Raw genomic sequence first — 11,637 nt, forward strand, 5'->3', positions numbered from 1 at the left:
CTATTACTAACTTTGACTACTTTATTTTTGGCTTAGATATCAGTGGCATTTAATATGTTCTTGGACATCTGAAAAAACACATTTTAAAGACTGGATAGCATTTAAAATAAGTAAGTAAAAATAAAAAAGCCTATCTTGACACATAACATGCAGGGACAGGTTTTTGGAAATGTTTTAACAAAGTCTTCAAGGGGATTATTTCTATATGGTGGGGCCTTGATAATGTCTACATTTTTCAGCTTTCCAATTTACTTTGGCTTTTCTTTTTTTCTTGACCAACTGAGCCACCAGGCGCCCCTCTTGTTTTTTTTTTTTTAAGATGTATTTATTTATTTTACAGAGAGAGAATGGGAGAGAGAGAAAGCTCACACAAGCCAGGGGGAGTGGAAGAGAGAGAGCAGGCTCCTCGCTGAGCAGGGAGCCCTAGCGAGCCTCCATCTCAGGACCCTGGGACCATGACCTGTGCCAAACGCAGACGCTTAACTGACTGAACCACCCAGGCACCCCGCTCTTGTTTGATTTTTGAAACAAATTTGAAGTCATCAAACAAACCTGTTTCTTTTCTTTTTTTTTAAATATATTTTTTATTTTTAGGTAATCTCTACACTCAACCTGGCGCTAGGAATCCAAACCCAGAGATCAAGAGCTGGGCAACCCAAAAGAAACCCGTTTCTATACAACGCTTTATGTTTGTATAATTTGTCAGTGTGAATAGCCTTAAAAATACCACTCATTTTCCTGGCTTTCTAATTCTCAGTATAGAGCAAATTTTATTCTGAGGATACTTTTAATATTAATTCATAGTAAATCAGCAACAAATAGGATAAACCAAATTTCTATTTAGGGTTTTTTGGGGTGTGCTTTCCTGTTTATGGCCATGTTATTCCTTCAGAAGAAAAATGGTAGAGCAATGCTTCCGAATTTGACCAGTATTTTTTCATCTTTGCCCCAAATCCCAAACTTTCCAGGATACTGAGCTCCCAAAGTAGAAGGCCAAAATCGGGCATCAGAGCCTCATTCTAGACTTTGGACCAACCTCAGAGAGCACAGAGGAAACGTGCTCACTCATTTTTTTTCTCTTTATGATTTAAAATACTTAAAATTCCCCTTTCCTTGTCGTTTATTGGGAATTGGGATTGGGAAGACATGCAAATAACCACTTTATGGAAAATCTCTCTACTTATGCCAACGACATGGTCTTCATTTTAGGCTTAAAAGGTTTTGGGTTTTCTTAAACTTAATTCTGTACCGACGAGAGCTTTCCATGGCTGCTGATGCACCCCGGGGCAAGTGAGGATTCTTTCCACACCAAGCAGCATGTGTACCTGCTTCCTTGTCTGTGCATCCGTGCGCGTCCCTGTGTGCGTGTGTGTGTAAAGCGGGTTTTGGGTGTGTGCAGGTGGTTCTGAGCCCATGGCGTGCACGCTCAACGAAGCAGCACGTCCAGCCACGCGGGCGGGCGCAGGCTTCCCCAGTCTGGGCTGGGGTAGGAGAAGATCCGCCTCGGCCTGCTGCTCCAAAACCCCACGAGGACGCAGCGTTGCGGGCCCGGGAGACAGCGAGGGTGCCCGCGCAGCCCACGTCCATGCAGGGTCCAGGGCACATGCTCGAGGATGGGTTACGTTTTCTTCCCCCCACCGCTCCCCCGCCCGCCCCAGGCGGGCTTGGAGCGGAGATCTCGGGAGGGGTCGCGAGAGCGGAGGGTGTCCCCGAGGCCGCTGGGTGGGGGAGGGGACGATGTGGAGGCGGCGCCTCCCACAATCCATTCGCTGCGGAGCCGGCCGGCGTCCGGCCGGCCTCTCCCGGTTTCAGAGACCGGGAACCCAGACCAGGGACAGCGCGCGCATCAAGGGTGCCTGGACGCTCAGGTACATGCGGCTCCTTCTTCAGATGGCGCGGGGACGGTTGGGCCAGGCGGTTGTGGCCCCCGCCGCGCCGCACCGCGGCCTCTGTGACGCACGGCGCGGCCGCCGGGGCTGACCCGGTAGCGCGGCGCGGCGGGGGCGGGGCGAGTGCGGGGGCGGGGGCGGGGGCGGGGCGGAGCGAGCGGGGCGGGGCTGCCGGAGGCCCCGCCCCAGGGCCGGAGGAGCGAGGACGCTACCGAGCAGGCGCGTCCCGCCGCCGCCGCCGCGCCGCCGCCGCCGCCGCCCCCGCTGCCCCCGCTGCCCCCGCCGCCGCCGCCGCCGCCGCCGCCGCTGCCGCCGCCGCCGCCCCCGCTGCCCCCGCCCCCGCTGCCGCCGCTGCCGCTGCTGCCGCCGCTGCCGCTGCTCGCTCTATTCCGCAGCCGCCGCCGCCGCCGCCATTTGCACGGGGACCCCCAGTGACAGGGGCTCGGCGGAGGGGCGGAGGGAGGGGGGGGGAGGGCCCGCGGAGCCCCCGAGGGCGGGAGCGACGCCGCCGGCGCAGGCCGGGTTCCCTGCGCGACCGCGCCGCCCGTGGCGGGCCCCGAGCAGCAGTAGCAGCAGTAGCAGCAGCGGCAGCAGCGGCAGCAGCGGCAGCAGCAGCAGCAGCAGCAGCAGCAGCCGCCGAGGCCGGGCGTGCGCCTGAGGCGCGGCGGCGGCGGCGGCCCTGCGGGCGGCCGGGAGGGGCGGGGGCAGCGGCCGCCGCCGTTTGATGGATCCGAGGATCGCCTGGTTCCAGCCAGAGCAGCTCGGACCGTCCAACAGTCTGTGGATGCAGATCTGGGAGACGACCCAGGGGCTGAGGAACCTCTACTTCAACCACCACTGTCACAGCAGCGGCGGCGCGAGCGGCGGCGGCGGCGGCGGCAGCAGCACGGCCACCGGCGGGAGCGGCAGCAGCACCGGCAGCCCCGGCGGTGCGACCCCGGCCCCGGCCCCGGCCCCGGCCGGCATGTACCGCTCCGGGGAGCGCCTGCTGGGCGGCCACGCGCAGTCCGCGGAGCAGCGGGACTTCCTGCCCCTGGAGACGACCAACAACAACAACAACCACCACCAGCCAGCGGCCTGGGCCCGCCGGGCCACCGCGGGCCCCTCGGCGTCCCCGTCCCCCTCCGCGTCCTCGTCTCCACACTCCTCCGCCGCGGTCCCCACCGCGGATCCCGCGGACCCGGCCTCAGGCAGCAGCAACAAGAGGAAGCGCGATAATAAGGCCAGCACCTACGGACTCAACTACAGCCTGCTGCAGCCCAGCGGAGGGCGGGCCGCGGGGGGCGGCCCGGCCGACGGCAGCGGGGGCGTGTACAGCGGGACACCGTGGAAGCGGAGGAACTACAACCAGGGAGTCGTGGGGTGAGTGGTGGCCCTGCGGCCTGGTGGCCTGGCCCTTGCACACGCGCAGCCGGGCACACGCCCACAGAAGGTGAATTGGGGGAGCCTGGGCGAGGCCACCCCTTTCGGCCTGCCTTCGTTGCCGCTTCCCGGGGGGATGATGGCCTTACCTCCATCCCTCCACTATCCATACCCCCCCCCCCCCCCTCCTTAGCGGTCCACACCTTTTCCTTCTTCCCCTCAGCCTTCCAGGCCTTTTCTGGACATCCCCTTAGCCATCCACATCCTTCCCTCACCTCCCTTAGTCATCCACACTCTCCCCACCTTTCCTGGCCCCCTTATCCATCTGTTCTTTCCTCCCATCCCCCCAGTCAAACATGCCTTCCCCTCTCCCCCCTCCAGCCCTCCCCATCTTGCTCCCCATCAGCACACCCCAAAATGAAGTCTATTAGCACAGGCAAATCATTGATTCCCTGAGAACATTCCTGTGTTAGTGCCTTTCGGTGGTATAGGACCTGGAGGTGCTTTCCTTGCCAAGAATAGAAACATCCAGAAAGCTCCTCCCCCTCCCCCAATCCCAAACAGGAATCATGTCAGCCCTGTAAGGTTTTGCCTGCTGTTGACCCTTTTGCCCATCTTTTAGTTTTCTATTTAAAATAAATTTTTGGTATTAGCAATGCCTTTTTCTGTGGGGATTGAGAAATAGGGTGACAGCTAAGTTTAGGCTGGAGGAGATAGTGAGCTCTTCTGAGGCCAATGGAACTTTCTAGGAGTTCAGGAGCCTCGGCTCCAGCTTCTCACTGTTAGGTGTCATCCTGGCAGATAAGCCAATGCTTTTCATTCTAGAGGGGTAGGCTCATGCTAATGAGTGGATGTTGCACCATTAATGACTTTCTGTATAAAGTTCAGCTGTTACAAAATGGAATCTTACCTGGTCCTTGGTGAACTACGGACATAAGCAGGGAATGTTTCCGGCTAGATAGCCCTTCTAGAAGAGCCCCTGTGAAGGAATAGGTTACGGAGCCTTTTTTTATTTTGTAAAATAAAAATTTGGGCTGTGTGTGTGTGTTTAGCTTGATATGGAGGATGAGCTTTCAAATTATTTTTCATTTTTCAGATCCTGTTTTACACTGGGGGCTACAGTAGGCAAATGCAATACCATAAGTAATCCTTTGTGAAACATTTTAGTATATTCACTCATTCAGATCTGCCCTACTTTGGCAAGCACAGACAGTTCTGTGTACCTTTTTGGAGGTCTGGGTAAAATGAGTTGGTGGGTTCCATCTGCTTCTAGTGGGCTGGTGTCTGCTAGATGCTACTATTCCAAATCCCACCTTTTATGGAAAACGCAGTCAAGCGTTTTAGGACTGGCGCTGGGTTACATGTCAAACCCATCCTCACTTTCCAGAGGGGAACCTTTTAGAGTTGAGTCCTCTGTTGCTAAGCTTCAAGGGCGCTCTCCATGGTCATCACGTTTTAATAAAAGGCTCATGGGTTCTATCCTGTTAGCATTTCCAAGACCGAAGCATAGACCTGTGGTTTAGCAACAAGCCAGTTGATATCTAAAGGTTCTGGTAGTTTCATTTCGCAGAAATAAGCTCCAGTTAAGTAATCACTGTCAACTAAAACCTTGAAGTTCCCTAGTTTCGTTTTGCTGAAGCTTCTGCATATGTGTCTGGCTAAGACAGGTAATAAATCCAAAACAGGCTGCTTTTCTTTTTGACAGATTAGAAATGGTCTTCTCCTCTACTTGCTGATTAATGTTAGGGATACTGTAAAGGTTCACATTTGAACTTATGTAGAGACAGGATGTTGTTATTCCTGATTCAAATATATTGCCCTCAAGGGGATTAAGGAATTTCCATTTCCCAGAGGTATTACTGATTGTAAACCCGTTTTTAAAACTTTATCACTTCCTAAGACTTTCCATTCTTCTGCCTTTTCTTTTAGAGGATGTCAGTAGTAAAATTTTCTATGTTCTTAAGCAGTTTTTGGAAGAGTGTCTGAGTTTAAAGATTCTTGTTTTGATTTGTAGATCCTTGTCTTGACTTTTACAGTAGTTTTGCTATTTTTAGTACAGGTATTTAAAAATCTAAATTCACAGTGCACCTCAATGTTACGCTGTTCTGAGATTAAATTTAGTAAAACTGTTAGTAACATTCTAATTTCTGGGGACTGACGTTTAGCTAATAGGTCAACAAATTGTAGTGGTTCCTGGCCTCTGCACTGACTCAAGTCCAGATAGGGAGAGGAGTAGAAGGCATATGAACCATGGACTGGAACTGTGGGACGGCTGTAAACATGCATTCTCTCCCATCTTCTTTGGTCTCTGTGTTCTCTGCCCCAGCCAGACTGGTTGACATACTCCCTGAACACTCCCAAGATACAGTTCAAAATCCTGACTTCTTTGTTGTCCAAATCCTTCATTTTTGTGGTTCCTCTTTTCAACTCTTGAATTACTTGCTTCCCACTCTTGCTATAGCCTGCCTCTGTTTATTTTTCCTCTCTTATATATGTTTTCTCTAACCTACTAGGTCACAAGTTAGGATGGAATTTTTTTTTTCTAAGATTTTATTCATTTAGGGAGGGTGCACAGGAGTGGTGGGGAGGGGCAGAGGGAGAGACTGCATGCTGAGTGTGGAGCCCCACGCAAGGCTCAATCCCAGGACCCTGAGATGACAACCTGAGGAGAAATCCAGAGTTGGTTACCAGCTGAGCAACCCAGGGGCTGCCAAGATAGAAATTTTTCTTTCTTTCTTTCTTTCTTTTTTTTTTAAAGATTTTATTTGTATTTGAGACAGAGAGAGACCACAAGCAGAGGGAGAAGCAGGCTCCTCGCTGAGCAGGGAGCCCAATGTAGGGCTTGATCCCAGGACCCTGGGATCATGACTTGAGCCAAAGGCTGACGCTTAACTCACTGAGCCACCCAGGCGTCCCATCCATCCATCCATCCATCTATCTATCTATCTATCTTTCTTTCTTTCTTTCTTTCTTTCTTTCTTTCTTTCTTTCTTTCTTTTTAAAGACTTACTTTATTTACTTGAGAGAGAGTGTGTGCATGAGCAGTGGGGAGGGGCAGAGAGAGAGAGAGAGAATCGCAAGCAGACTCTGTGCTGAGCACAGAGCCCAATGCAAGGCTTTGTCTCTTGACCCTGAGATCATGACCTGAGCTGAAGTCAAGAGTTGGATGCTTAACTGACTGAGCTTACTTAAATGTAGAGTAAGATTTGGATTTCATCCTGTAGCCTTCATATTCTCTTTCAAAATTAAATCCAACTGGGGGTGCCTGGCTGGTTGAATCCTTGGAGCACGTGACGCTTGATCTTGGGGTTGTGTATTCGAGCCCCATTTTGGGCAGACAGATTACTTAAAAGTAAAATTATTATTATTTTTTTTTAAGATTTTATTTATTTATTTGACAGACAGAGATCACAAGCAGGCAGAGAGGCAGGCAGAGAGAGAGAGGAAGGGAAGCAGGCTCCCCGCTGAGCAGAGAGCCCGATGTGGGGCTCGATCCCAGGATCCTGGGATCATGACCCGAGCCGAAGGTAGCGGCTTTAACCCACTGAGCCACCCAGGCGCCCCTTAAAAGTAAAATTAAAAAAAAAATTAAAAATCCGCTCACCACCTCAGCCTTCAACGTGTATGCACAGACTCAGAGTTTGCTCGTGTTCCTTTTTTTTTTTTCTTTTTAAAGTTGCTTTCACCATCTATTTCTTGGAATTCTTTCCCCTCCAAGGCTGGCTGTGGTGTAGGAAGCAGTCCACCTGCTCTTTCTGGTTGTCCGTGAAAATGAGCCATAAGCCCTTTTCAAAGATTTGTTGATGGCCATAGAGGAAGAGATGATGTCAAAAAAGTAGTGAACGCAGTTACCTTCTGGGGATTCAGAGTCCTTGGTTTTGAGCCCCCTTGTGTCTAGAAAGTTCTTGTGGAAGGTGCTGGGAGCTTGTCCAAGCTCATCAGGATGGGTTTGTGTTGGCTGCATTGCCAGATCTGTAGGTATTTTTTTTTTCAAGGCTTGGATGACTTGTTCAAAATAATGTTTTAGAGCATGAATTTGGCTGTGGAACTTTGAGAAGGCCCTGCTGGGAAACTTGGGTTTAAGGAATAATTTCTTGATGGGGGCTCCTGGGGATGGGAACAGTAAAGAATGAGTGAGTGTGAGTGATGCTACAGGGGAGAGTGGAGAGGATCCTAACTGCCTTCCTGGGTTGAATGATCATGCTGTAGCTTTGAACCAGCATGAGGAAACACTGCTGTTATCATTGCAAGTCAGTGGTGGGATGGTCGATTTGGAGTAAAAATACAAGGTGATGTTTAGTTGACTGTCTAGCGGTGAGTTGAAATTTGGGGACCAAGGCGTAGTCTGCTTTGCTGCAGCGGGACAGTGTCCTTCCTGACGTCCACGGTACTCTAGATCGCGGTAAGTCCAGGATGCTGACGCTGTTCTTCAGCAGTGGCATTATGGCCTCTTTCTGCTAATTTCTCCAGCTCTGATCAATAGGATCGCTGTTAATGCTATGCTCCAAAGTAGGTGATCAGGCAGATTAACATGGCATTGAGTATAAAAGAATTTAGAGACCTTATTCTAAGGGCTTGCCCTAAGTATTAATTTCTGTGCATTTGCAAATGTAGCCCACAGTAATTCTTTGGGGGACTAGAACCCTCAGGTCCTTGAACTTTACTGCATTTGATATCAAGAAGACATTAGGTTTCCTATGGATAGATTCTGTACTGTGTAATTCATGTTTGTGGATTTCCTCAAGTTTAGTAGTATAATGTGTTCAACTAAGATACTTCCATGTCACGACTCATCTTTGCCTTAAAATCTGTGACCTGAACACTGTCGCTGTTAGAATCCTTCATGTGTCAGGGTGTGGAGTCCTTTTTTCAAACCCCATTAAGTTTTTAGCTGTTGAGGAACCAGTGAGTGAATAGAGCTTTTTGTAGTCTACCCTGGGTTCACACAGAAGGTTTAAGATACTGCAGTAAAGGAAGGATGGGAAAGAGCTACTAGAAGGATCCAAGGCAGGGAAGTGGAGCATGTGTTATAACAGGGCCGGTCCTGGTGTGATAGATGGCCTTCTAGCACAGCTCCTTCCATGAAACTCCTGCCAGTACATCCTAGTGTTAGGAGTCCAGAAGAGTCCATGGGAAGAAAATCCAGGGGCTCCCCTGCTGATATGGGCACTGGTCAGATGGTTGTATTTAGATATTCTTATACCTGCTGAAGCTGAGAAACATTTCAGCCACTTTTTCTATGGAAGCTAGAGAAGCAAGCTGTTGTATAATTTCACTCAGCTTTCTATTCTCCCTTCTGTTGAATCCGTTGGAGTAATATTCAGCGGAGGAAGCTATTTCAGGATCACACCCACGGCACTGGAGACTGTCTGTATTAATCACGTATACACACACAGGTGTGGAGTAATGCCGAAGGGGGGCGCTAGGCCAAAGAGGATGCTTATTTGAAGAATCAGGGTCCAGTTCCCAGCAGCTGGTCTGAGACTCCTGTCTTTGCTCGTTCCTGCAGAGCTGACTGGACAGCTCAGAGCCTGCTTGAGGAATTCAGAAGACTGCCAGTAGAATGTTCTTTCTATCCTTCAGAATATTTGCTAGGGATTCAGCTGCTGCAGAATACCATAAAAGCTTTCAGTTCATTTTCCCGTTTTTAACATGATGGGGAATTATTTTTTTTCCTAAGGGAATATTGGAAATAGAGGATGGCCTTGAGCTAGACTTTACATTAATTTGGATCCAGACAGCAGGCAGTACATTTATTTTCATCTTACAAGTTTTATTCGATGATACAAGAGCCTTTTGTATACTAAGGGCTTTGGACCCTAAGGAGATTGAAGTTGAAGATTTTTTTTTTTAAACATTTTATTTATTTATTTGACAGACAGATCACAAGTAGGCAGAGAAGCAGGCAGAGAGAGGAGGAAGCAGGCTCCCTGCCAAGCAGAGAGCCTGATGCGGGGCTCCTTCCCAGGACCCTGGGATCATGACCTGAGTGGAAGGCAGAGGCCACCCAGGAGCCCCTGAAGTCAAAGATTTTAGAAAGAAACATTTTGGAAACATTTATGTTGTGCACTGGTTTCTTACTCACTTAAATAGTTTGAAGTCTGGAAAAAATCTTGCCCTGTCCATAAGAGATTTCATGTAGTATCTGGTAACTAAAGTCGAGACTTCTACCTCCAGTCATGGTTTCAGCTGAAATAGTTTGAATAATCTGCAGAAACCCGTGTTTTCAAATTAGTTGATTGACTATAAGGGCTCAAAAAAGTCAAAGTGTTCATGGTAGCCTTCTTGCCATGTTCCAAATGCTATGTTAAATTTTTTCTATTTGGTATATTAGCCTTCTCACGCATAGCCTCATGTAATTTTTTTTTCTTTTTCTTTTGAAATACAGATTCACAGAAAATTGCAAAACAAACAAACAAACAAAAAAAACCCAGTACAGAGGGGATCCCATGTTCCTTTCACCTAGTTTCGTGCAGTGGTAACATGTTATATAATTGTAGTTTAATATCAAACCCTGGAAACTGACATTGTTACAGTTCATAGCCTGATGTAGATTTCTCGCATTTCACATGTGTTCATTAGTGTGTGTGTGGTTCTGTGCAGTTTTGTCATGTGTAGATTTGTGTGACACCACCATAATCAAGATCCAGGACAATACCACCACCTCAGGGATCCCTTATGCTAACCCTTTATTTTCACGCTCGTTGCTAACCCTGAGCAACCACTAAGCTGTTCTCCATCTCTGTAATTTTGTTATTTTGAGAGTGTTAGATAAATGGAATCACACAGTATGTTACTTTGGCTTTTTTCCTGTTACCATAATTCCTTTGAGATCTATCCAAATTGTTTCATGTATTAATAGTTCATTCCTTTTTAATGTTGAGTAAGTAGTATTCCAAAGGATGGATGTACCATAGTTTGTTTAATGATTCACCCATTGAAGGACATACCAGAAGAGTTTCCTGTTTCTGGCTACTACGAATAAAGTGGCTATAAACTTTTGCATACACGTTTTTGAGTGAACATTAAGTTTCCTTTTTTTGCGGGGGGGATAAATGCCTAAAAGTGCTTGGTCATATGGTAAGTGCATATTTATTTTTATTTTATTTATTTATTTGAGAGAGAGAGAGAGTGTGTGCACATCTGGGCGAGGGACAGGGGGAAGAGAGAGAGAGAGAATCCCAAGCAGACTTCGTGCCAAGTGTGGAGCCTGATCCAGGGCTTGGTCCCACAACTCTGAGATCATGACCTGAGCTGAAACCAAAAGCCAGGTCAACCTATTGAGCCACCCAGGCACCCCAGCTACATATTTAGTTTTTGTTTCTGGTTTTTTTTTTTTGTTTTTTTTTTTTGACAGAGTGAGAGAGCACAAGCAGGCAGAGCATCAGGGGAAGAGGGAGAAGCAGGCTCCCCACTGAGCAGGGACCCTGGGATCATAACCTGAGCTGAAGGCAGTCATTTAACTAACTGAGGCACCCAGGCGCCCCATATTTAGTTTTTTTTTTTTTTTTTTAAAGATTTTATTTATTTATTTTCAGAGAGAGAGAGAGGGAGAGAGAGCAAGCACAGGCAGACAGAATGGCAGGCAGAGGCAGAGGGAGAAGCAGGCTCCCTGATGAGCAAGGAGCCCGATGTGGGACTCGATCCCAGGACGCTGGGATCATGACCTGAGCCGAAGGCAGCTGCTTAACCAACTGAGCCACCCAGGCGTCCCCCCATATTTAGTTTTAAAAGAAACTGCTAAACTCTGGTTTAGAGTGGTTGTGTCATATTACATTTCTACCAGTGATGCGTGAGATCCCATTTCTCTGCATGCTCGTCAGCATTTAATGTTACCACTGTTTTTTACTTTGGTTGTTCTAATATAGGTAGTGATGGTTCATTGTGCTTTTGTCATATTAACCTCATAAATAGCCTCACCTAATTTTAACTTCACTTTTTATTTTATTCTATTTTAAGATTTTATTTATTTGTTTATTTGGAAAGAATGAGAGTGGGAGTGGAGAAAGGGCAGAGGAAGAGGGAGAAAAAATCTCAAGCAGATTCAGTGTTGAACTTGTAGAGCTCGACGTGGGGTTTAATCTCACGACCCTGAGATCACAGTCTGAGCCGAAACCAGGAGTTGGAGGCTTAACCAACTGAGCCAACCAGGTGCCCCAACTCTGTTTTTATTTTACAAACTTCTTGGCAGTATTGAGAATGTCCTTAATTAAACATTTCTACTAAGTAAAACTCATTTTAACTCTTTTTTTTCCTCTGAAGTACTTTGCAGTGTTTCCTTTACGTGTTGCTTTTTCTTCAAAACTAGTCTGAAGTAGAGCTCTATTTTCACTTTTTAAAAACATGTAAAAATACAACTGCAGAGTTGATTTCAAAATTTTCAGTT

At 48.0% G+C, this 11,637-nt stretch overlaps 1 protein-coding gene across 1 annotated transcript in view; it reads left to right on the forward strand.

Annotated features, from left to right (window-relative positions):
* Positions 1-2,673: 2,673 nt before the first annotated feature.
* Positions 2,674-11,637, forward strand: part of LOC111157411 (poly(A) RNA polymerase D5, non-canonical) — a 67,621-nt gene continuing 58,657 nt past the window's right edge. Inside the window, exon 1 of the mRNA XM_022518792.1 lies at positions 2,674-3,251. Coding sequence (XP_022374500.1) covers positions 2,674-3,251 — 578 coding nt within the window. The remainder of the gene's footprint in view (positions 3,252-11,637) is intronic.

Source organism: Enhydra lutris, unplaced genomic scaffold (assembly GCF_002288905.1).
Source record: "Enhydra lutris kenyoni isolate GAN:26980312 unplaced genomic scaffold, ASM228890v2 scaffoldscaffold54, whole genome shotgun sequence".
Lineage (NCBI taxonomy): Eukaryota > Metazoa > Chordata > Mammalia > Carnivora > Mustelidae > Enhydra > Enhydra lutris.